General features: G+C 39.4%; 1 protein-coding gene and 1 pseudogene across 2 annotated transcripts in view; one reads left to right on the forward strand and one right to left on the reverse strand.

Annotated features, from left to right (window-relative positions):
• TEX11 (testis expressed 11) overlaps positions 1–27,852 on the reverse strand; it is a 380,181-nt gene that overhangs the window by 313,751 nt on the left and 38,578 nt on the right. For both annotated transcript variants that reach the window (XM_003820153.4, XM_055106718.1), the window contains 4 exons: positions 25,224–25,308; positions 13,211–13,290; positions 5,617–5,697; positions 5,403–5,522 (listed from right to left, as the gene is read on the reverse strand). In XM_003820153.4, coding sequence (XP_003820201.2) covers positions 5,403–5,522; positions 5,617–5,697; positions 13,211–13,290; positions 25,224–25,308 — 366 coding nt within the window. The remainder of the gene's footprint in view (positions 1–5,402; positions 5,523–5,616; positions 5,698–13,210; positions 13,291–25,223; positions 25,309–27,852) is intronic.
• Positions 9,527–12,456, forward strand: LOC100968613 (WASH complex subunit 3-like; annotated as a pseudogene).

Consider the following 27,852-nt stretch of genomic DNA (forward strand, 5'->3'; position numbering starts at 1 on the left):
AATCATGGCTCACTGCAGCCTCAATCTGTGATCCTCCTGTTTCAGCCTCCCATGTAGCTGAGACCACAGGCATGTGCCACCATGCCTGGCTAATTTTTTTTCTTTTCTCACAGAGATAGGGTCTAGCTATGTTGCCCATGCTGGTCTTGAACTCCTGACCTCAAATGATCCTCCCACCTTGGCCTCCCAAAGTGCTGGGATTACAGGTGTGAGCCACCATGCCTAGCAGTGTTTGCTCTACTTTCGACTACACTCTCCCACCTCCCAACAACATGTAAATGTTTGTGGAATGAACAGGCTTTATTATCCTCCCTTTCCTGCCTCCAAAGATTCAATGGTTCAAGTCCTTCTCACTGAGCATAAATGACTGCTTCCTTTATATGTCTCCTGTATCTGTCCCTTCTTTCCCATTCTCATTGGTACTACTATAGTCCAGGCTTTCACCAGTTCATGCTTACACTATGCCTTGATTCTGTTCACTTTTCAATCAATTCTAAACACAATTACAGGTTACTCTTCACTAGGTGCCACCAAACCTCTTCCTAAACACTTTCAATCACCCCAGTACCTTTAGGAAAATATCAAAAGTATTTTTTCAAAGAGGTATATTTGGGCTTTCTCAACCTGGCCCTACTTATTTCTCCAGACTTAGCACTCATTGTGCCCTTGCAAAATACTTTCCTTCAGATAAACTGGTCGCACTGTTCCTTAAACATGGCATGCACATTTCTGCCTATATGACTTTGCTCTGCCTGGAATATTCTGTGCCCTCTTCCCCACTTTCCTAAGTCTGTTTCTTCCTTCAAAGTTCAAATCATGCTCTAAATCCTGTGTGTCTTCTACAACCCAGTCCACAATAATCTCCCCACTTTTCTACACTCTTGTAGCACTTGCCTGTACTGGTGTTTTTCAGTCTTTCACATTTTACATACTACTGATCACTCTTTTGATAGGATGGGGGGTGCAAAAAGATCAGAAAGGAATAATAGGGGGAGAGCAGATTCATCTGTACCACACACATTTACATAATATATATTATATGCTACGTACTATGCTAGAAGCTGACAATGCAGATTAATTTTTTTACATTACTACTTTTTCAACTACTAGGAAAGATGGTGAACCAAAGTCCTTGATATAATAGAGAAAGCTGGCTTTCACTTGGCTTGTATCTCCAGGATAGCCTCCATCATAGTCTTTATAGGTAAGCTCATAGCCCCTTCCTCAGTGTGACCCTGTCAGCTTCTACAAGTGGTCCTACTTTAAATAGGGGAGGGAGCAGAAGCAAAACATACGACCCTTGCATCTGCAGATGATGCACACTGCAGAAAGAGGCATTGCCAGTAACCAAGGGAAATGGGGAATTAGGAGAAACACCAAGATCTATAGTTATTTTTACAATTCTAAAAGATTACAGAAGGGTAATCTGGCACATGCATACACAGAAAAGTATCCTTCACCTTGCAAGTGGATATAGGGATTGAGGAAAAATAAAATGTTAACAATTGTTAGGAAGGTCATGTGACCACTTTAGACAAAGTCTGTGTCCCACCTAACCTAAGTCATTCATTTGGCACTTAATATTTTCCTTTTTCCAGTTTTAGAAAATGTATTCATGACCTATCTCTCAAACTAGCTTATAATTTTCTTAAGGAAAATGACCATATATTACATCTCCACTCACACATAGCACTGAACACTGCATGTAGATCACTTATCTGTACAACTATTATAGTACCCAATTTTTTCTATCTTGCATATGCATCCTTTATCTCACCAATTAAACTATAATCCTTGAGGATAGGATATGTGATTATTTGCATTATTCCACAAAACCTAGCATAGTAGTCTGTTCATAGAAGATATTCCTTGTCTGTTGAATAATTTAATAAATAATAAAGCAATTATCTAACTGGTTAAATGATAGATGCCTAGAGAAAGATAAGGCCTCTCAGGAGCTTTATTAGGACAGAGAAAACTCATTATCAAACACCGCTATTAACCGCCATTTTAAAGATGTCTTCTCCCAAGCAAATATCAACAAAACTCATAAACTCTAATGGTGCGAATGTCTTAGAAATGAAAAATTAACTTAGAGCAAAAGGAATTAGCCTTCACCACAACTTCTGAAGATGTCATCACTTATCAAAGTCAAGAATTATATAGTTCTCATTACTGATTATAACAACTAACACTTTTAACCAGCTATATAAAGATGCCATTTAGATATCAACATCCACCAAACTGAACAAATGCTACAAGACTTTCTGAAATCATAGGATCTTGGTGTTAAAAGGGACTTAAGGGTCATAGTAGTCAAATTTCCTACCAAATGAAGGAATTCCTTCTGCAATGTATAATTCTTAGGATATTCACACCTTTGCTTACAAATTTCCAGTGAAAACAGATTTAAAATCTTGCAGGAAAGCTATTCCATTATAGGATTACTATCACTGATAAAAGGCTACTCCTTATATTAAGCCAAAATCTGTCTTCCTATAATTTCTACCCATTGTTCTTCATTCCATCCTGTGGAGTTTAATTCCTTTTTAATACAATAGTCCTTAAAATATTCAAAGAGAGCTATCATTCCTACTGTCTTCTTTTTCTGAGACAAACATCACTATATTCTCCAAATATTTTTCATATATTTTGTACACCAACCCAGTGATTTTAAAATGTGATGCCTAGAAGTTATCACAATATTCAAAATGTGAATTAACTACCTAGATGAGGACACTATGTATCTATTAACATAGCCTAGGACTGTGCTAGCTTTTTTTGCAGTTACGTCACATCACTGATTTAAGTTTGAGCTTGTGGACAATTGAAACACATAGGTCTGGCCAGTCGCAGTGGTTCATGCCTGTAATTCCAGCACTTTGGGAGGGCAAGGTGGGAGAATCACTTGAGCCCAGGAGTTCAAGATCAGCCTAGACAACATAGTAAAACCCTCCCTCTACAAAAAAAAAAAAAATGTTTATTTAATTAGCCAGGCACAGTGGCATACACCCATAGTCTTACCTACTCGGGAGGCTGAGGGAGGAGGATCCCTTGAGCCCAGGAGGTTGAGGCTGCAGTGAGCTATGATTGGGCCACATTACTCCAGCCTGGGCAACAAAGCAAGATCCTGTCTCTAAAACAACAACAAAAATACCACACATAGGTCTGGCCAGGCATGGTGGCTCACGCCTGTAATCCCAGCACTTTGAGAGGCCAAGGTGAGAGGACTGCTTGAGGCCAGGAGTTTGATACTAGCCTGGGCAACATAGCAAAACCTTGTCTCTACAAAAAAAAGATAAAAATAAATAAATGAGAGAAAATTAAACAAAACCTAAATAAATGAAAAGACATCCCATGTTCATGGATCAGAACACAATATTCTTATGATAACAATATCCCCCAAATTGTTGTATAAATTCAATGCTATCCCTATCAAAATTCCAGCTGGCTTCTGTACACCAATTGAAAAGCTGATCCTAACATTCATATGGAAATGTAAGGGACCCAGAAAAGTCCAAACACTCTTTAAAAAGAACAAAACTGGAGGACTTGCAATTCCCAATTTCGAAACTTACTACATAGCTACAGTAATCAAGACAAGTGTGGTACCAGCATAAGGCTAGATATACAGATAAATGGAATAGAATCAAGAGTCCAGAAGTAAACCCTCACACTTATGATAAATTGATTTTTGACAAAGGTGCTAAGGTCATTCAATATGGGGAAAGAATAGTCTTCTCAACAAATGGTACTGGGACAATTGAATAGCCACATGCAAAAGAATGAAGTTAGACCACTACTTCACATTATACCTGAAAATTTATGTAAAATGGACCACAGATCTAAGTGTAAGTGCTAAAACTATAAAACCTTTAGATGTAGAGAAGGTGGAGCCCTCATATACTACTGGAGGAAGTGTAATAAAATAGTTCAGCCACTATGGAAAACATTCTGGCAGTTTCTCAAAAGGTTAAACACAGACTTAGAGTTACCATGCTACCCAACAATTCCACCCCTAGTTATATACCAAAGAAAATTAAAAACATACACACACACACACACACACACAGAGTAAATGAATGTTCACATTAGAATTATTCACAATAGACAAAAATTGGAAACCACTCAAATGTTCATCAATAGATGAATGGATAAACAAAACATGGCATATTCATACAGTGAAACATGCAACAACACTGATGAACCTTGAAAACAATTATGCTAAGTGAAAGAAGCTAATCACAAAAGACCACTTATTGCATGATTATATTAATATGAAATGTCCAAAATAGGCATATCTATAGAAACAGAAAATAAATTCACGGTTGCTAGAGCTAGGGTCAGAAGCAATGAGGAATGACTGCTAATGCTGATGGGGATTTCTTTTTGGGGTGACAAACATGTTTTAAACTTAGCTTGTGGTGAATATTGCACAATTCTGTGAATATACTAAATTACTGAATTACACAGTGTAAATGGGTGAATTTTATAGTATATGAATTATATCTCAGTAAATATGTTAAAAAATAAAAAAGGGGACTTTTCTTTTTCATTGTTGTTTTGTTTGTTTGTTTTTTGAGACACAGTCTAGCTCTGTCACCCAGGCTGGAGTGCAGTGGCACAATCATAGCTCACTGTCACCTGGGTTCAAGGAATCCTTCTGCCTCAGACTCCCTAGTAGCTGGAACTACAGGTGCACACCACCAAGCCTGGCTAATTTTTTACTTTTATTTTTTGGTAGAGATGGGGGTCTTACTATGCTGCCCAGGTTGGTCACCAATTCCTGGGCTCAAGCAATCTTTCCGCTTCAGGCTCCCAAAGTGCTGGGATTACAGGCACGAGCCACCATGCCCAGCTGGGGATTTTTCATTTCCAGAATTGTGTAATAACAGAAAGCAAACTCATCATAGCTCAAATGCACACCTAAGTGTATGATGGCAAAAGGAGGAAACCCACAAGATAAACAGAGGTAAAGTATAACTTTAAACAGTGTGTGATCTCAGCAGACTTTTAGAAAGCATCAATAGACAACTCAGAACAACTGCAAATGAGAAGGCTCTTTTCAGGCAAATATTTTAGGCAGACTGTGAATGTAAGAGAGTCACAGAGACAGGTGTTTCAAGTAGGGATTGCTGCCATAAATAAATGACAGATGTTACATGCAGGGGGTGAAAATGATGTTTAGCTGTATATCAGTCTTCTCACCCTTAGCCACCCCATAGATTCCAATCAGCATTAGTAACATCACCTTCAGATATAACAGAGATAAAAAGGTCAAATTAATATCCTATAAAAGGCCAGTGACATCTGACTTTCTTCCAATAGGCTATATATCATCACTTTTACTTTTACATATGGAAAATGCCCCACTGGAAGACCCTGGTGCCCACGATACCTACTGACTCTGCTTGGTAAGAAAGCACTCTGAAGTGGTCACTCTCAACAGTAATCTTCTCCGTGGTCAAGTCAGCCTCAGGGGAGCTCCTTTGAATTAATTTGACGTATAATTGCTCCAGACTCTGGAAAATAAACCCACAGTACAATGTAACAATGAGAATAACCACAGATGTTACTACTAATAATTGCCTCAGCTAAAAGTCAATGGTAACTTACGGCCACAGCAGCTTGAAAACATTCATCAGCGATTAGAAAATTTCCAGCATCCAACCATTCTCTTCCTATTCTCATATTCATCTAGAAGAGAGAAATTAGAAAATAATTTTTAAAAATTCATACCTCCCCCAAATTGGTTGGGGAATATTGGAGAAAATATTGAATCCTCTGTCCATATTCAGTCTTATAACTCACAGAAAACAAAAAGCAACAGTTAGCATTTGTTAGAGTTCTGTGTTCTACTTTGAACTCCACAATTTAAAAGAAATGGTCATAAAGACAAAAATAATAGCAAAAATTAATAGACTTAAAAACACATCTTCTGAGGAAATATTAAAAGAAAACGTTGAAGTAACTTAGGAAGAGAAAGTTCTGAAAACTTAATGCTTCACATACTTGAAGAAAGGCATATGATAAGCATTAGACTACTGGGGTTCTAGTTTTTAATTCCATCTGCAATAAAATTTGGATTAATCCAACAAATGTTTATTAAGTACCTTTATATTCCAGTCTCACTGAAGGAGCTCACAGTATTGTAACTGGTAGATATCCCAACATGTACAAAAATGCAAAATGTGGAAACAGCCCTGGATGCGAACAGTAGGAACATCAGGCAGTAGGCCTCCCCAAGAAAGGTATCTTCCTCCCTCCTCTCCAGAAAGGAACAGAGAGTACAATTACTTTGGCTGGACAGAAACAGAGTTCTAGGTGGCTGACAACACAGGTTAATGAAAAACATCCAGTCCTACCTCTTCATCAGTCACTGGATTCAGGTTATAGTACACAGTGTGACACAATATTCATAGAAGATCATCACAGAATTTCAAATCAAATATGAGCAAGAATTACCAAACAATTGAGGGAAACCAATGCCATGAAAGGACATCACACTCAACAAACAGAATAACTGAGAAAATAGAATTGAGAGAGCTAGCAGATGGAAACATACAGAGATACCAAATTATAATCCACAGAGTTAAATAATAGTCACAATCAATAACATGCCTTTTCAGTTTTCATTATTAGGGATCAACAAAGCCCAAAATGCAAATGTTAGAGGTTGACAGAAGGTGGAAGGTTAAAGGGAAAGAGAGATAGAAAGAATGGAAATAACCTCACAAAGTAGCAAGTAAAGAGATAAACTCCAAATTTGATTTAAAAAAAAAAAAGAAAGAAAAGTTTAAATATATGACTTAGGGCTGAGCATGGTGTGGCTCACGCCTGTAATCTTAGCAGTTTGTGAGGCTGAGGTGAAAGGATGACTTCAGGCCAGGAATTCAAGACCGGCCTGAGCAACATAACATAGCAAGACCCTGTCTCTACAAAAAATTTAAAAATTCATTGGGCATGGTGGTGCACACCTGTGGTCTCAGCTATTAGGGAGGCTGAGGCAGGAAGATTGCTTGAGCCTGGGAGGTGAAGGCTGCAGTGAGCCATGATCACGCCACTGCACTCCAGCCTGGGCAACAGGCAAGACCCTGTTTCAAAAAAAAAAAAAAAGTATATGTTATTTTAGGCCAGGCGCCGTGGCTCATGCCTGTAATCCCAGCACTTTGGGAGGCCGAGGTGGACGGATTTCTTAAACTCAGGAGTTCGAGACCAGCCTGGGCAACACGGTGAAACCCCCATCTGTGCTAAAAATACAAAAAATTAGCTGGGCATGGTGGTGCACACCTGTGGTCCCAGCTACTTGGGAGGCTGAGATGGGAGGATTGCTTGAGCCCGGGGTGCCAAGGTTGCAGTGAGCCAAGATCGCGCCATTGCACTCTAGCCTGGGTGACAGAGCAAGACCCTGTCTCAATAAAAAGTATACTTTTGAAATATATACAAAAAATTATATGTGTGTATATAAAAATATATATAATTAAGTTTTAAAAGACAGCCAACAGATAAATTTAAAATAGTATAATATAACTAACAAAAATTGAGAGGGGATGGGGAGGTAACATGATATGAGTTAAATCCTCATCCATCATAATAGCAAATAAATAGATCATAAATAAAGCTGATAAATCAATAATTAGTTATTGGCCAGACATGGTGGCTCACGCCTGTAACCCTAGCACTTTGAGAGGCCGAGGCAGGTGGAAAGCCTGAGCTCAGTAGTTTGAGACCAGCCTGGGCAATATGGCAAAACCCCATCTCTACTAAAAATACAAAAAATTAGCTGGGCATGGTGGTGCATGCCTGTAGCCCCAGCTACTCAGGAGACTGAGGCACAAGAATCACTTGAGCCCAGAAGGTGGAGGTTGTAGTGAGCTGAGATCATGCCACTGCACTCCAGCTTGGGCGATAGAGTGAGACTCTGTCTCAAAAAAAAAAAAAAAGAATTAGTTATTGTTACAAGCAGAATTATGTCCCTTTAAAGTCCTACACTGTAGCCCTAACCTCCAACACCTCAGAATGTAACTGTATTTGCAGATAGGGGCTTTAAGAAGTGATTGCATTAAAATGAGGCCATTAGGGCGGGCCCTAATCTCATCTGACTGGTATCTTTATAACCAGAGGAAATTTGGACACACAAATGGGCACGAAAAATGAGCACACACAGAGGAAAGGCCATGTGAGAGGACACAGCAAGAAGGCGGATATCTGCAAGCCAAGGAAAGAGTACTCAGAAGAAATCAAACTTGCTGACACCTTAATCTTGAACTTCTAGCCTCCAAAACTGTGGGACAATAAATATCTGTTGTTTAAGCCAACCAACCTGTGATATTGTGTTATGGCAGCCCTAGCAAACCAATACAGTGATACAAGCATATGACTAAGATACATAGAGGGAACCATGAGAGTGAAAACAGAAATGGTTATAGTAATAGCCTTAGAAGTGGCAAAGACATAGGCACAAGGCAATTCATTGCAGCACCCAAATGTCCATCAAGGGAGGCTGGTTGAACATAATAAGGTACATACAGCAATTGAAATACAGCTATTAAAAATAAGGAATATCTCTATATATTTCTATGGAGTAATCCCTAGGATATAATGTTAAATGAGGGGAAAAAAATCAGGTGAAGAAGAGTATATATGGACTGTTACCATTTATCTAAGAAAATGGTGGAATGAGGGGAGATATGAGTATATATTTGTCTGCTTATAAACACATATTTTATATAAATTTTGTACATATATTTTAAAATATTTTATATTTTGAAATATAAAAATACATTATATAATCTCTTACATGAAATGGCGTAATATTTGCATATAACCTATACACATCTTCCCATGTACTATAAATCATCTCTAGATGATTTAATACAATATAAATGCTATGTGAATAGTTGTTATATTGTATTTTTATTTGTATTATTTTTTATTGTATTGTTATCTTTTTAAGACTTTTTTGGTAATATTTTCAATCCATGATTGGTTGAATCCAAGGATTCAGAAACATACTGTCTATAAATTATTCTGACAAAAATCAAACCTGTATCAGAACAAGCTTCTAGATCTAATTATCAGTTTACAGAAAACGAGGGTTAAAGGAAACGATGGACTATTAAGTGACACCATGAAGAAGCACCAGAACCCAGAATTTAGAAAACTCTATAGGACAACCTCATTTCTTCAACAAATAAATCCGTTCAACAGATTTTTTTTTTAAAAAAAGAGAAGAAAACATGTAGTTTCATTAAAACAGACATATTAACAAAATACAAAGTATGGATTATCTTTGGTCCTGATTTTAAGAAACCAATTGGAGAGGGGGTGGGAGGACTAGATATTTGATTTGGGGAAATCTTTGTTAGGTTTTATCAGGTGTGGTAAAGTGAACTGGGTTTGTTGAATATAAAAATACATTGTCTTGGGGGATGTGGGGAAGCACTGGGACACAATTACAGGGTTGGGCAGGCCCCATTTGGGAGGAGTTCATGGGTGAGTCCTGGGTCCCCTGCCTCCTGAGGAGATGGATAAAGATGGGCTTCCTCTCATGGGAGTCAGGCGTAGACTTGATCAAGGTGCCAGCTATTCAGCAGAAAAGAATGGTGGCTTTTCTAAACCAAAATGTGGTGCACACTGTATAGTGCCTCAATCGCTCTTCTACATTTAGTGAGGAGAAACTGGCAAACCTTTATCTTGGTATCCAGCAAATTGAAACAATTCTCAATACTGTAGATGCAAAGTTGTCATCTATACCAGGCCTAGATGATGTCACATTTGAAGTATCTCCTTCAAGTGCCACTAGTGTCACAAATGGATCACATTCTGAAGTCACCTCAGAGTAATCACAGCAGGACAGTACATAAGACTCTGGACCACAGGAAAGTTAAGTATCAGCAGGAAATATCTTAACTGTAGCTAAAGATTCAAGATATGTCATATATCTCAAAATGGTTCAAGTGAGTGTACCAGTGATGGCAATAAGAAAAATGATATCAGAAGGACTAGACCCAGATCTTCTTGAGAGGTCAGATGCTCCAGTGCCTGATGGCAAAAGTGAAAATCCTGCAGAACAAAGTTCAGATAGCGAATCTTCTTTTAGTGACTAAGCTTAATTTTGATAAGAATTACATGTGCATGTGTATTGCAAAATCGTGGAACCAACCCAAATGCCCATCAATCAACAAGTGGATAAAAAAACTGTGGTATATATATATAACTGAATACTATGCAGCCATAAAAAGGAATGAATTAACAGAATTTGCAGTGACCTGGATGAGATTGGAGACTATTATTCTAAGTGAAGTAACTCAGGAATGGAAAATCAAACATCGTATGTTCTCACTGACATGTGGGAGCTAAGCTACGAGGATGCAAAGACATAAAAATGATACAATGGACTTTGGGAATTTGGAGGGAAGAGTGGGAGGGGGGCAAGGGATAAAAGACTACAAATACGATGCCTTATATACTGCTTGGGTGACGGGTGCACCAAAATCTCACTAATCACCACTAAAGAACTTACTCATGGCCAGATGCAGTGGCTCACACCTGTAATCCCAGCACTTTGGGAGGCCAAGGTAGGTAGATCACGAGTTCAAGAGTTCAAGACCAGCCTGGCCAAGATGGTAAAACTCCGTCTCTACTAAAAATACAAAAATTAGCCGGGTGCAGTGGCCTGTAATCCCAGCTTCTCAGGAGGCTGAGGCAGGAGAATTGCTTGAACCCAGGTGGCAGAGGTTGCAGTGAGCCAAGATCATGCCACTGCACTCCAGCCTGGGCGACAGAGTGAGACTCCATCTCAAGAAAAAAAAAAAGAAGAAGAAGAACTTACATAACCAAATACTACCTGTACCCCAATAATTTATGGAAAAAATAGAAAATAAATAAATAAATAAATGTGTAGGGGTACATTTACATTCTATAAGAGATTGAACTCTCTTAGTCATAAAAACATCAAATGGCCACATATACACCACCAAGCATCCTCTATGTTTAAAAAAATTAAGCATTTACAAGCTGAAAAAAAATACATTGTCTTTTAGAAACACACACTGAAATATTTATGGGCAAAATTATACATGTTGAATTTGCTTGAAAATAATCCAGTGGGTTGGCCAGGCGCGGTGGCTCATGCCTGTAATCCCAGAACTTTGGGAGGCCAAGGTGGGCGGATCACCTGAGCTCAGGAGTTCGTGACCAGCCTGGCCAACATGGTGAAACCCCATCTCTACTAAAAATACAAAAATTAGCTGGGTGTGGTGGTGGGCGCCTGTAATCCCAGCTACTCGGGAGGCTGAGGCAGGAGAATCACTTGAACCCAGGACGCAGGGGTTACAGTGAGCTGAGATCGTGCCACTGCACTCCAGCCTGAGTGACAGAGCGAGACTCTATCTCAAAAAAATAAAAAATAATAAAAATAATCCAGTGGGGCCAGGAGTTTGCTATTTGAGGAGATATAGAAGAAACAAGAGTGGCCATGAGTTGATGATTACTCTAACTGAGTGATGGGTAAATGGAGGGAATCATTGTACTGTCTTACCTGTTTTATATATGTTTGAGCTTTTTTACATAATAAAATATTTTAAAACACTGGGAAAAATATTTTTCCACTAAAAAAATGTATTTGCCTCTAAGGAGCAAGAGAACAGATAGGGCTGGGTGTGGTGGCTCACTCCTGTAATCCCAGCACTTTGGGAGGCCGGGGCGGGTGGATCACTTGAGGTCAGGAGTTCGAGACCAGCCTGGCCAACATGGTGAAACCCTGTCTCTACTTAAAAAAAAAAAAATTAGCTGGGCATGGTGGCAAACACCTGTAATCCCAGTTACTCGGGAAGCTGAGGCAGGAGAACTGCTTGAACCTGAGAGGTGGAGGCTGCAGTGAGCCGAGAACACACCACTGCACTCCAGCCTGGGCAACAGAGTGAGATCCTGTCCAAAAAAAAAAAAAAAGAGACAGAACAGATAGATGGAGCAGAAAATCACTTTTTATTACTTTAATTACTTTTCTGAACAATTTAATTTTACATAAACATACATTTGTATTTTGGGGGGTGGAAATAAATGTTTAAAAAATTAATCTTTTAGGCCAGGCGCAGTGGCTCATGGCTGTAATCCCAGCACTTTGGGAGGCCAAGGTGAGCAGATCACCTGAGATCAGGAGTTCAAGACCAGCCTGACCAACATGGTGAAACCCTGTCTCTACTAAAAATACAAAAATTAGCTAGGTGTGGTGGCGCATGCCTGTAATCCCAGCTACTCAGGAGGCTGAGGCAGGAGAATTGCTTGAACCCAGGAGATGGAGGTTGCAGCGAGCCCAGATCACACCACTGCATTCCAGCCAGGGTGACTCCCTCTCAAAATAAAAATTATAAGGAAAAAATCTTTTAAGTAACAGAAATGCAAGAGGAAGACTTCCACTTTCAGCCATGATGGAATAGCTCAATTCAAACTGACTGTCCCACTCTAAACAACCCTAAAAGCTGGACAAAATATAACTGTGTGAAGGCACTGGAGTGGCTACAATCTTTGAAAGAAGGAAAACACACAAGGTGAACCCTGCATTCAACTCAGTTTTATCATATTATATATGATACAGGATTTATCAGACTGTTGTCATAGCATTTTACATGGACAAATTCTACCACTATGTATTTACACATATATTTTATAGTTTACAAAGCATTTTTCACAAAAACTCTAATTTTAACTCTATAACACTCTAAGGTAGATATTACTATTTTCATTTTACAAAAGAGAAAACTAAGTAATCTTCCAATGTCACATAGCTAGTAAGCGGCAGACCTAACCTAGGTCTTGAGACTTCAAATCCTGTACCCTTTTCCTTATTTACTTAGTGCTTCAAATTTTTCATTTGAAAAACTCATTTAGAACTAAGTATTACCATTCCCTTAGATGAAGAAACAGTTACTCTATCAAGTTAGAGATGAGAAAAGTAAAAAATAAATCATCAACCCAGAATTATAAGTTCAGTATTTGGTTCACTGAACCACCGTAATTACTACAGTATTCTGAGAACTTTAGCGTAGTAAATATACCATTATAAAAGGAACACTGAAAAGGAACACCATCAAAAAAGGATAGCACTAAAAGATTCAACCCCCTTCCAGTTTCACACTAACTTTTACCATTTTCATAGAAGTAACAACCATCTCATTTCATCTCCACTTTCTCCTAAATTAAGACTTACCGTAATCAGTCGTTGAATACTTTGTTCTGAGGCAAATGAGGCTTCACACATACTCAGCAACTTGCAAGCAACATAATGTACTGCAAAACAGTAATTAGACAATGATAAACACAAAACATTCATTCTCCTTTTATATACACCAAAGAGAAAAGACAATTGAAGGAAGCCAGTTTTGTTGTTATTAAAAATAAAAATTGTAAAGGCCTTTTAAAAAAAATCAATTTTCAAAAGTAAATGACCTAAAGCTTATTAAATGAATCATTTACTGAATGTTTCAGTAAGAGATTTATTTATTTATTTATTTATTTATTTATTTATTTATTTATTTTTGAGATGGAATCTCACTCTGTCGCCCAGGATGGAGTGCAGTGACGCATGATCTTGGCTCACTACAGCCTCCACCTCCCGGGTTCCAGTGATTCCCCTGCCTCAGCCTCCCGAGTAGCTGGGATTACAGGCATGCGCCACCACGCCCAGCTAATTTTTGTATTTTTAGTAGAGACGGGGACTCACCACGTTGACCAGGCTGGTCTTGAACTCCTGACCTCAGGTGATCCACCAGCCTCGGCCTCCCAAAGTGCTGGGATTACAGGTGTGAGCCACCACAACCGGCCCAGAGAGATATTTAATACTTAAATTTTAATTTCTTAAGGTCTTAAGTCCCAAAGACTCACTAAAAATACCTGATTCCACATGATGCTCTTGTGTATACCATGTTAACAGAAAAATAATTCTAAATTCAATTGATCTAAAGCTGTTCAACATCTGACAAAATCTCTGGACATCAGAATAGTTTTCGATTTCTCTCCTAAAATGTGAAACTTTCTAAATATATATATATTTTTTTCTGTAGAGAGGGGGTCTCGCTCTGTCACTCACCCAAGCTAGAATACAGTGGCATGATCATAGCTCACTGCAGCCTCAAATTCCTGGGCTCAAGCAATCCTCCCACCTCAGCCTCCCAAAGTGCTGGGATTATAGGTGTGAGCCACCACACCTGGCCTAAACATATTCTTTTCTGTAGATGTCATAACAGTTCTTAAAGTATAATTTAGAAAATACAGACTACTTCATTATATAACTCATTTTCCCTGAAAATAGGGAAGTTTGAATAAGTATAACCTCTTTATTTCTCTAGTTTATTTCAGCATAAAACATATTCAAGTTTTAAAAAACAGCTTCACAAATAAATGAACTAGTCACCTTTATGTTAGATGTCAGCAGCCATTCTACCTATGCTAACACCACTTCTAATTAATAGTCCTTTGAAAAAGAGATTTGTCTAGCGGAAATTACAGGGTAATTGAAATGGTCAGATTTGTATTGCCCATCATAAAGTGTAAAATTTATTCATCACTTAACAAAATTAATTCATTCTAAAAAACACTTTTGGTAAAATAATTACTAATCATATATTTATACTGACTTGAATTTCCAGTTTTGAAAATTTTTGAAAATGTTTCTTTTTGGCTGGGCATGGTGGCTCACACCTGTAATCCCAACACTTTAAGAGGCTGAGGTGGGTAAATCACCTGAGCTCAGGAGTTCAAGACCAGCCTGACCAACATGGTGTAACCACATCTCTAGTAAAAATACAAAAAAAAAAAAAAAAAATTAGCTGGGAGTGGTGGTGCATACCTGTAATCCCAGCTACTAGAGAGACTGAGGCAGGAAAGTCTCTTCAACCTGGGAGGCGGAAGTTGCAGTGAGTTGAGATCATGCCATTGCATTCCAGCCTGGGCAATAAGAACACAACTCCAACTCAAAAAAAAAAAAAAAAAAAAAGAAGAGGGGAAGTTCGGACTGGGCAGAACTCAACACAGTGCGACAAAGCTGCCGTGGCCAGACTGCCTCTCTAGATTCCTCCTCACTGGGCAGGGCATCTCTGAAAGAAAGGTAGCAGCCCCAGTCAGGGGCTTATAGATACAACTCCCATCACCCTGGGAGAGAGCACCTGGGGGAAGGGGCGTCTGTGGGCACAGCTTCAGTGAACTTAAACTTTCCTGCCTGCCGGCTCTGAAGAGAGCAGCTGATCCTAACAAGGAGGATCCTCCCAGCACAGCACTCAAGCTCTGCCAAGGGACAGACTCTGCCTCCTCAAGTGGGTCCCTGACCCCCGTGCCTCCTGACTGGGAGAGACCTCCCAACAGGGGTCGAGAAAAACCTCATACAGAAAAGCTCCAGCTGGCATTAGGCTGGTGCCCCACTGGGACAAAGTTTCCAGAGGAAGGAGCAGGCAGCAATCTTTGCTGTTCTGCAGCCTCCACTAGTGATGACCAGGTGAACAGGGTCTGGAGTGGACCTCCAGCAAACTGCAGCAGACCTGCAGAAGAGGGGCCTGACTCTTAGAAGAAAAACTAACAAATGGAAAGCAACAACATCAACATCAACAAAAAGGACCCCCACACAAAAACCCCATCCAAAGATCATCAGCCTCAAAGATCAAAAAGGTAGATAAATCCACGAAGATGAGGAAAAACCAGTGCAAAAATGCTGAAAATTCCAAAAACCAGAATGCCTCTTCCCCTCAAAATGATCGCAACTCCTCTCCAGCAAGGGCACAAAACTGCACGGAGAATGAGTTTGACAAATTGACAGAAGTAGGCTCCAGAAGGTGGGTGTAACAAATTCCTCTGAGCTAAAGGAGCATGTTCTACCCAATGCAAGGAAGCTAAGAACCTTCATAAAAGGTTACAGGAACTGCTAACTAGAATAACCAGTTTAGAGAGGAGCATAAATGAACTGATGAGCTGAAAAACAGCAGGAGAACTTCGTGAAGCATACACACGTATCAACAGCCAAATCAATCAAGCGAAGAAAGGATGTCAGAGATTGAAGACCGTTGAAGACCAACTTACTGAAATAAGGCGTGAAGACAAGATTAGAGAAAAAAGAGTGAAAAGGAACAAACAAAGCCTCCAAGAAATATGGGACTATGTGAAAAGACCAAACGTATGATTGATTGGTGTACCTGAAAGTGACAGGGAGAATGGAACCAAGCTGAAAAACACAATTCAGGATATTATCCAGGAGAACTTCCCCAACCTGGCAAGGCAAGCCAACATTCAACTTCAGGAAATATGGAGAACACCACTAAGATACTCCTCAAGAAGAGCAACCCCAAGACACATAATCATCAGATTCTCCAAGGTTGAAATGAAGGAAAACATATTAAGGGCAGCCAGAGAGAAAGGTCAGGTTACCCACAAAGGGAAGCCCATCAGAATAACAGTGGATCTCTGCAGAAATCCTACAAGCCAGAAGACAGTGGGGGCCAATATTCAACATTTTTAAAGAAAAGAATTTTCAGCGGGGTGCAGTGGCTCACACCTGTAATCCCAGCACTTTGGGAGGCCGAGGTGGGCGGATCACAAGGTCAGGAGTTCGAGACCAGCCTGGCGAATACAGTGAAACCCTTTCTATACTAAAAATACAAAAAAAAAATTAGCTGGGCATGGTGGCACACACCTGTAGTCTCAGCTACTCGGGAGGCTGAGGCAGAAGAATCACTCAAACCCGGGAGGCAGAGGTTGCAGTGAGCCGAGATCATGCCACTGCACTCCAGCCTGGGTGACAGAGCAAGATGCCATCTCAAAAAAAGAAAAGAAAAGAAAAGAAAAGGAACGAATTTTCAACCCAGAATTTCATATCCAGCCAAAATAAGCTTCACGAGCAAAAGAGATTTCCAAACAAGCAAATGCTGTTGGATTTTGTGACCACCAGGCCTGCCTTACAAGAGCTCCTGAAGGAAGCACTAAATATGGAAAGGAAAAACCAGTAACAGCCGCGGCAAAAACATACCAAAAAATAAAGACCAATGGCACTATGAAGAAACTGCATCAATTAACGAGCAAAATAACCAGCTAGCATCATGATGACAGGATCAAATTCACATATAACAATATTAACCTTAAATGTAAATGGCCTAAATGCTCCAATTAAAAGACACAGACTGGCAAATTGGATAAAGAGTCAAGACCCATCAGTGTGCTGTATTCAGGAGAACCATCTCACACACAGAGACACACATAGGCTCAAAATAAACGGATGGAGGAAGATCTACCAAGCAAATGGAAAACAAAAAAAGCAGGGGTTGCAATCCTAGTCTGATAAAACACACTTTAAACCAACAAAGATCAAAAGAGACAAAGAAGGGCATTACATAATGGTAAAGGGATCAATTCAACAAGAAGAGCTAACTATCCTAAATATATATGCACCCAATACAGGGGCACCCAGATTCATAAAGCAAGTTCTTAGAGACCTACAAAGAGACTTAAACTCCCACACAATAATAGCGGAAGATTTTAACACCCCACTGTCAATATTAGACAGATCAACAAGACAGAAAATTAACAAGGATATTCAGGACTTGAACTCAGCTCTGCAGAAAGCAGACCTAATAGACATCTACAGAACTCTCCACCTCAAATCAACAGAATATACATTCTTCTCAGCACCATATAGCACTTATTCTAAAATCGACCACATAATTGGAAGTAAAACACTCCTCAGCAAATGCAAAAGAACGGAAATCAAAACAGTCTCTCAGAACACAGTGCAATCAAATTAGAACTCAGGATTAAGAAACTCACTCAAAACCGCACAACTACATGGAAATTGAACAACCTGTTCCTGAATGACTACTGGGTAAATAACGAAATTAAGGCAGAAATAGTGAAGTTCTTTGAAACCAATGAGAACAAAGAGACAACATACCAGAATCTCTGGGACACAGCTAAAGCAGTGTTAAGTGGGAAATTTACAGCACTAAATGCCCACATCGGAAAGCTGGAAAGATCTGAAATCAACACCCGAACATCACAATTAAAAGAACTAGAGAAGCAAGAGCAAACAAATTCAAAAGCCACCAGAAGACAAGAAATAACTAAGATCAGAGCAGAACTGAAGGAGACAGAGACACAAAAAACCCTTCAAAAAAATCAATGAATCCAGGAGCTGATTTTCTGAAAAGATTAAGCAAATAGATACACCGCTAACCAGATTAATAAAGTAGAAAAGAGAGAAGAATCAATTAGACAATAAAAATGATAAAGGGGCTATCACCACTGATCCCACAGAAATACAGACTACCATCAGAGAATACTATAAACACCTACACACAAATAAACTAGAAAATCTAGAAGAAATGGATAAATTCCTGGACGCATACACTCTCCCAAGACAAAACCAGAAGATGTCGAATCCCTGAATAGACCACTAACAAGTTCTGAAATTGAGACAGTAATTAATAGCCTACCAACCAAAAAAAAAAAAATCCCAGGACCAGACAGATTCACAGCTGAATCCTACCAGAGGTACAAAGAGGGGCTGGTACCATTCCTTCTGAAACTATTCCAATCAATAGAAAAAAAGGGACTCCTCCCTAACTGATTTTATGAGGCCAGCATCATCCTGATACCAAAACCTGGCAGAGACACAACAGAAAAGAAAATTTCAGGCCAATATCCCTGATGAGCATCAATGCGAAAATCCTCAATAAAATACTGGCTAATCGAATCCAGCAGCACATCAAAAAGCTTATCTACCACGATCAAGTCAGCTTCATCCCTGGGATGCAAGGCTGGTTCAACATAGGCAAATCAGTAAACGTAATCCGTCGCATAAACAGAACCAATGACAAAAACCACATGATTATCTCAATAGATGCAGAAAAGGCCTTCAATAAAATTCAAAACCATTTCATGCTAAAAACTCTCATATCTCAAAATAATAAGAGCTATTTATGACAAACCCATAGCCAATATCATACTGAATGCGCAAAAGCTGGAAGCTTTCCTGTGGAAAACTGGCACAAGACAAGGATGCCCTCTCTCACTACTCCCATTCAACACAGTATTGAAAGTTCTGGCCAGGGCAATCAGGCAAGAGAAAGAAATAAAGCGTATTCAATTAGGAAGAGAGGAAGTCAAATTGTCTGTGTTTGCAGATGACATAATTGTATATTTAGACAATACCATCGTCTCAGCCCCAAAACTCCTTAAGCTGATAAGCAACTTCAGCAAAGTCTCAGGATACAAAATCAATATGTAAAAATCACAAGCATTCCCATACACCAATAATAGACAAGCAGACAGCCAAATCATGAGTGAACTCCCATTCACAACTGCTACACAGAGAATAAAATACCTAGGAATGCAACTTACAAGGAATGTGAAGGATCTCTTCAAGGAGAACTACAAACCACTGCTCAAGGAAATAAGCGAGGACACAAACAAATGGAAAAAAATTCCATGCTCATGGATAGGAAAGATTAATATCGTGAAAATGGCCATACTGCCCAAAGTAATTTATAGATTCAATGCTATTCCCATCAAGCTACCACTGACTTTCTTCACAGAACTAGAAAAAACTACTTTAAATTTCATATGGAACCAAAAAGGAGCCCATGTAGCCAAGACAATCCTAAGCAAAAAGAACAAAACTGGAGGCATCACACTACCTGACTTCAAACTATACTACAAGGCTACAGTAACCAAAACAGCATGATACTGGTACCAAAACAAATATATATACACCAATGGAACAGAACAGAGGCTTCAGAAATAACACCACCCATCTACAACCATCCGATCTTCAACAAACTTGACAAAAAAAAAGCAATGGGGGAAGGATTCCCTATTTAATAAATGTGTTGGGAAAACTGGCTAGCCATATGCAGAAAACAGAAACTGGATCCTTTCCTTACACCTTATAAAAAAATTAACTCAACATGGATTAAAGACTTAAACATAAGACCTAAAACCATAAAAACCCTAGAAGAAAATGTAGGCAATACCATTCAAGACATGGGCATGGGCAAAGACTTCATGACTAAAACACCAAAAGCAATTGCAGCAAAAGCCAAAATTGAAAAATGGGATCTAATTAAACTAAAGAGCTTCTGCACAGGAAAAGAAACTATCGTCAGGGTGAACAGGCAACCTACAGAATGGGAGAAAATTTTTGCCATCTATCCGTCTGACAAAGGTCTAATATCCAGAATCTACAAGGAACTTAAACAAATTTACAAGAAAAAAACAAACAACCCCATCAAAAAGTAGGCGAAGGATATGAACAGCCACTTCTCAAAAGAAGACATTTTTGAGGCCAAAAAAAACATATAAAAAAAGCTCATCATCACTGGTCATTAGAGAAATGCAAATGAAAACCACAATGAGGTACCATCTCACTCCAGTTAGAATGCTGATCATTAAAAAGTCAGAAACAAGAGATGCTGGTGAGGATGTGGAGAAATAGGAATGCTTTTACACTGTTGGTGGGAGTGTAAATTAGTTCAACCATTGTAGAAGACAATGTGGCGATTCCTCTGGTTTCTAGAACCAGAAATACCATTTCGACCCAGCAATCCCATTACTGAGTATACACCCAAAGGATTATAAATCATTCTTCTATAAAGACACAGGCACACGCATGTTTATTGCAGCACTATTTACAATAGCAAAGACTTGGAACCAACCCAAATGCTCATCAATGATAGACTGGATAAAGAAAATGTGGCACATATACACCATGGAATACTATGCAGACATACAAAAGAATGAGTGCATGTCCTTTGCGGGGACATGGATGAAACTGGAAACCATCACTGTCAGCAAACTAACACAGGAATGGAAAACCAAACACTAAATGTTCTCACTCATAAGTGGGAGTTGAATAATGAGAACACATGGACAAGGGAGGGGAACATCACATACCCGGGCCTGTCAGCGGGTGGGGGCAAAGGGAGGGAGAGCATTAGGACGAATACCTAATGCATGCGGGGCTTAAAACCTAGATGACAGGTTGATAGGTGCAGCAAATCACCATGGCACATGTATACCTATGTAACAAGCCTGCGTGTTCTGCACACGTATCCCAGAACTTAAAGTAAAATAAAATAAAATAAAATAAAATAAAATAAAGAAAAGAAAAAGAAAATGTTTCCTTTCTTTATTCCAAAGTTCCAAAGTTTGCTAATCCTTCAGTATTTTCAAAGACTCTGATCTCTCAATTATTGCCCCTTTCTAAAAGTATCTTGAGTACCTCCCTCTCAACTTATTCCTTCTTCTCTACCTTCAAACGTACCCATCTCCTTACCTTGAAAAAAAAAATCAACTAACCCCACTATGCTTCAAGCTTGCATCCCATTTCTCCTCTTCCTTTGATTGACAAGCTTCTTGAATTGAAAAGTCTGTCTACTAGCTCTACTGTCTTGCTACCCACTCATCTCCTTAAATGTCCACAATCTGTTTTGCGTCCTTACCACTTTACTAAAACTGCACTCCCAAAGATCACCTTCCTTAACTTCATAGCAACATTTCAAAATGGCCATAACCTTTTTGAAAAATATTACTCCCTTGGAGTTTCAGACCAGCCTAAGCAACATGGCAAAACCTGTATCTACAAAAAATACAAAAATTAGTAAGGTGTGATGCCACATGCCTTGTAGTCCCAGCTACTCGGGAAGCTGAGGTAGGAGGTTGACCTGAGCCCAGGAGGCAGGGGTTGCAGTGAGTCAATATTGCACCACTGCACTCCAACCTGGGTGACAGAGCCAGATCCTGTCTCAAAAAAAAAAAAAATACCCTCTTGGCCTGAAATATCCTGGTCCTTGTGTGGGAAATATCTTAGTCTAAGAACTTTGTCTGCTCCAATCCTGACATTCGTAATCCAGCTGTTTATAGTTATCACCAATAAGTCTTCAAGCCAAAGGCAGCTGAGGCTGAAACAGAATGCTACTTCCATATAAAGATGTTTTCTTTGTTGCTGTTGCTCCATCTTGTCTTCTCACCAGCCTGTTCTTGACCTCTCTATATTATAAACATCTTGGTTACATAATTGGTGACTGATACCTTTGAACATCCGCTTTACTCTGCTCTACCCACAGCCTGAAATTGAATTGACTTTAGATAAACACGGGGTTATACCCTCTGACATCTATAAATTTTTAAATTATTGTTTATCTAGCTTTAAACTATTCCTTCCGAAATCCTCAAGCATAATTTAAGATTGGTATCTTTGTTCTGGTATCTTACCTTTTCCCTTTCATTTACTATGTACCATAACATGGTACGAGAACCCTATACGGAGAATGCACTCAATAAATGACTAATAAATCTCCTGTAGAATTTTTTTTTGTTTTTTTGAGAGGGAGTCTTGCTCTGTTGCCCAGGCTGGAGTGCAGTGGCGCAATCTCGGCTCGCTGCAAGCTCTGCCTCCCGGGTTCACGCCATTCTCCTGCCTCGGCCTCCTGAGCAGCTGGGACCACAGGAGCCCACCACGCATGGCTAATTTTTCATATTTTTAGTAGAGACGGAGTTTCACTGTGTTAGTCAGGATGGTCTCAATCTCCTGACCTCGTGATCCGCCTGCTTCAGCCTCCCAAAGTGCTGGGATTACAGGCGTGAGCCACTGTGCCTGGCCAATCTCCTGTAGAATTTTTTGACTGTTCCTTTTGGTCATCTATCCCTATTCTTTTTATTTTAACTTTGAAGCTGGTAGATTCAGAGTTAAAATCTCACTACTTTGTTCTTCTCTCAATACCACTGATTCTTAAATTTTGATGTGCATGAGAATTCCTGAGACATTTTTTCAAATTATAGACATGCCCAGGTTTCATCCTGAACCTAAATGAATCAAAACCACCAATGCAAGGGCCTGGGCATCTGTATTTTTCACAGGCTTCACAGGTGATTCTGATTTTTTGGGGGGAGGGGGAGGGACGGAGTTTCACTCTTGTCGCCCAGGATGGAGTGCAATGGTGCGATCTCAGCTCACTGCAACCTCCGCCTCCAGGGTTCAAGCGATTCTCCTGCTTCAGCCTCCCAAGTAGCTGGGATTACAGGCACACACCACCATGCCCGACTAATTTTTGTATTTTTAATAGAGACGGGGTTTCACTACGTTGGCCAGGCTGGTCTTGAACTCCTGATCTCAGATGATCCACTCACCTAGGCCTCCCAAAGTGCTGGGATTATAGGCGTGAGCCACTGCTACCAGCCTGATTCTGATTTATACCAATATTTAAGAACCACTGCTCTTTATTTTTTTCCTCAAAGAACTCAACTACTCTTCTGTCTTCAACTACCACCTCTGTGTAAATCATTGCCAAATCTGTAGGCTCAGTCCTGACCTTTCTCATAAGCTCTAGTCTCACATCTCCAACCTTATTGTCATCTCAAATGCAACAGGTCTAAAACTAAAACTTACAAGTCATTCATCTACTTCTGACTTTCCTGTTCATTGTTCCATAATTCCTCCAAATAATAAAGAATTATAGCTTATAAATCTTCATGATTTATTTCATCACATCCAGGAACACTAAATTTGTTTTTAAGGAAACAAAATATATTCCAATAAACAAATTTTTGAAATAAAATTATTTTAATTTGGAGGCCTCCTGCACTGATAATCTATTCTCCACTGTATCAAAAAAAGTATGATACACATAACAAGCACCCAAATATCTGATTAAGAACTGCTACGTGAAATGAGACAGTACATGGGACTCTCTTCTTTACTGTCTCTTGTCCCCTCTCTTACCCTTCCCTTTTCTTCTCTTATCTCTTGCTTCTCCCTCTTCTTCTCTCCCCTCTTGCCTTTCTCCTCTTCTTGCTTCCCCCTTTTTTCTCCACTTTCCCCACCCATTTAGTATTTTTCCTCCTACAGCACCCCCCCTTTTTTTTAACAGTCTCTTTTCTCTTCCCTAGCTCTCTCATCTCCCTGGCCCTAACCCCATCAACACTGTGTGGTTCTGCCCTCACCCCTTGCCGTCCCTTAAAAAAAAAAAGAAAAAGAAAAAAAGAAATGAGACAGTACATGAGAAGAGGCTGTGACACCCACTTCATCTACCATATCCCTATTTGATAAGCAGTAAACAGCTAAAGCAATACTTCTTCATATGCAGAATGGTAGGAGTTAAGAATTAACGCACTGTAATATCACACGGTTCACCTGTGTACTAAGTTTCTTCCACTGATAAATTCCTAGCTCTGACCTCCCCATAACTACAGGATCTGAGGCTCCTGGGAGCAATGATATCAATTTATCTAAGAGTTAAAGAGCTAGAACTGTTCTCTAAACATGCTAATAGAGTGGACTCATGAGCAAGTATATTCTTGATTATATTAAGCACAATTACCCTATATCTACACGGAAGTTGTATACAGTTTTGTTCATATTCACAAAGATAAATAGTTAGTAGTAAATTATATTTGTTGCATACAGACAAAAGTCATTTGTCTTTACAATGTCAAGCAGTCCAGAGGTTCACCCTTTGGTATGTTACTTCAATGTATCCTTTATAATTGGCAATATACTTCCCATAAATGCATTTGCTGTCACTATGCCTGTTGAAAATCACTAACTGTCAGCACACTAGACTTTGCCCATTTAGCTAAAGCACTAGAACATTGCCAGACAGTGGACCACATTCAAAGCATCCAAGAAGATGAGTTTAGTTTGAGATTTTTGGTTTTTTTGTTCTTGTTGTTTGCTCTCACAGGTAGAAATCATTTCTATAGTTTCTCAGTAACTCATTCCAATGTTTATCAATCCACCTCCTGAGGAAACTATTCTTTACACTTTTTAAAATCTGAATATGTCATATGGCAACACTTATTCTATTATTAATAGAGGGGAAACTACTATTTGATGGTCCTTCAGAACCCTGAAGATTTTGATCATCTCCATGAGAAATAATCCATGTCCTTTAACATTTCTTTAAGTTCTCACTGTCCCACCTTTTAATCATCTTTGTTGTTCACCTCCTGACTATTTCTTGCAGTGATATCTTTAAACGTTTGTTAATAAGGAGCTAACCTCTGGAAAAAAAATCATAAAACTGAGGGAGGCCATTTGCTTGAGAAACCATTGTTCCTGGGTTGTTTTGTTTGTCTTTTAACAAATCTCTATCTAAGAACAGGTCAAAACATTATTTAAACTGCAGGAATACTACCCAATATATAGTAAGAACACGCCTCATAATACATGTCACAATATGTATACATACATCTAATTTTCTGCTCTTCATTTACAGGCCAACCTCCTCCTATGGTAAGTGACCAGTTCCATAGGTTTACTGCCATTTCTTCAATCTGGTCAAAGAGAAACATTTCCTTAGTTAGTTAAAATACTGGCCACCTCCAAAGGTATTTTCATTCTTGAATGTTGTATGCTTATGTAACTATTGTGGGTCATTTCCAGGCCCTCCATAATCTAGTCGCATTCTACCTCTCCCCCAAAAACTTACCCACTGTTAGAGTAATTATCTATTTCCTGAACACAACTTGTTCATTCCTATCAATGTGTCTTTATTCATACTATTGATATACCTTCACCTGATATACCTCCTCCCTTTGTTTTTATGTAACTCAAATCCATTTCAGTCTCACCAACAACATAAATGAAGCTTTCAGCAACCATTACAGTCTATGTTGTTCTTTCTTCTTTGAATTCATATATTCATTAAGTTGTATACAATTTGGCAATTAATTATATTACTTTGTATCATTTATTCTTTGTTTTATTTCTTTTCTTTAACCCAATTTATGCACAGCAGTGGTACAAAATGTATGTTTTAAGTCTTTTCTTCCATGCCACTTTTCTCACTTACCATTTCACATTTTTCTGATGAGCTTCAGTTTAAACAGATGATTTATTTAACATGTGATATAGTTTGGATATATTTCCCCTGGGAATCTCATATCAAAATTTGATCCCCAATGTTGGAGGTGGGGCTGATGGGAGGTACTTGGGTCACGGGGATGGATCCCTCATTGTCTTGGTGCTGTCCTCACAGTAATGAGTGAGTTCTCAGTCTATTAGTTACTGCAAGATCTGATTCTTAAAAAAGAGCCTGGTACCTCCTCCTTTCTCTTTCCTCCTCTCTCATCATGTGATGCCTGCTCCCTTTCCCCTTCCAACATGATTGGAAACTTCCAGAGGCTCTCACTGGAAGCAGATGCCAGTGCCATGCTTCTTATATGATCTGCAGAACCATGAGCCAAATAAACTTCTTTTCCTTATCAATTACCCAGCCTCAGGTATTTCCTTTATAGCAATGCAAACAGCCTAATGCAGCATGGTTGTCATTTCACTTATTATTCTGGGGCTAATTATCATGTCCATCTCCATCACATAGTATCCTCAATGCCACAGTTGATCAAATGATGACTTCCTTTTTTTTTTTTTTTTTTGGAGACAGAGTCTCATTTTGTTGCCCAAGCTGGAGTGCAATGGCGTGATCTCGGCTCACTACAACCACCACCTCCCAGGTTCAAGTGATTCTCCCACCTCAGCCTCCCAAGTAGCTGGGATTACAGGCACCCACCATAATGCCTGGCTAATTTTTGTATTTTTACTTGAGATGGGGTTTCACCATGTAGGCCAGACTGGTCTCGAACTCCTGACCTCAGGTGATCCGCCCGCCTCGACCTCCCAAAGTGCTGGGATTACAGGCATGAGCCACCACACCCGGCTGACTTTCATACTAAGTATTATTTCATTTGTATCACTAAAAACACATGGAGTTAATAACTGCACTCCAAATTACCCAGAAGAACAAATGATTTGACATATTATGATGGGAAATGAGCATCCAGACTAAATAGCTTAAAGAAGCTACTTGCTTCGGCATTTTGGAAAGCAATTTGGCAACATATAAAAATGTTCGCCTGGGTGCGGTGGCTCACGCCTGTAATCCCAGCACTTTGGGAGGCCAAGGCGGTCGGATTGCCTGAGGTCAGGTGTTCGAGACCAGCCTGGCCAACATGGTCAAACCCCATCTCTACTAAAATATACAAAAATTAGTCGTGCGTGGTGGCAGGTGCCTGTAATCCCAGCTACTCGGGAGGCTGAGGCATGAGAATCACTTGACCCCAGGAGGCAGAGGTTGCAGTGAGCCAAGATCATGCCACTGCACTCCAGCCTGGGCGAGACAGAGCGAGACTCTGTCTCAATAAAAATAAACAAATGAGTAAATAAATAAATAAACAAATAAAGTTCATATCTTTTGTCCCAATAGTTGCACTTTTGAGACTTTATCCTAAGAAATAGATGAAAATGTGTGGGGGGATAATCTTTGCACTTAATAGTGTTCTTCATATCATTATTTATAATAGTGAAAAATGAGGAACAATATGAGAAACAATATAAATATCCAATAATAAAGAAATAGGTGAATTATGATAACCTTCCTTGATGAAATAGTATTCATCCATTTAAAATAGTGGTCATGGCCAGACATGGTGGCTCACGCCTGTAATCCCAGCACTCTGGGAGGCCGAGGCAGGTGGATCACTTGAGGTCAAGAGTTCGAGACCAGCCTGGCCAACTTGGTGAAACCCCGTCTCTACTAAAAATACAAAAAAAAAAAAAAATAGCCAGGTGTGGTGGTGCACACCTGTAGTCTCAGCTACTCGGGAGGCTGAGGCAGAAGAATCACTTAAACCTGAGAGGCGGAGGTTGCAGTGAGCCGAGATCATGCCACTGCACTCCAGCCTGAGCGACAGAGCGAGACTCTGCCTCAAAAAAATAAAAATAAAAACAAAAATAAAATAAAATAGTGGTCATGAAAACTATGTTTTTAACACGGGAAAATATTTATTACATGTCTAGTGAAAAAGGAAAGAAGGAAAGAT

The sequence above is a fragment of the Pan paniscus genome, chromosome X, assembly GCF_029289425.2.
Source record: "Pan paniscus chromosome X, NHGRI_mPanPan1-v2.0_pri, whole genome shotgun sequence".
In the NCBI taxonomy this organism is placed as follows: Eukaryota; Metazoa; Chordata; class Mammalia; order Primates; family Hominidae; genus Pan; species Pan paniscus.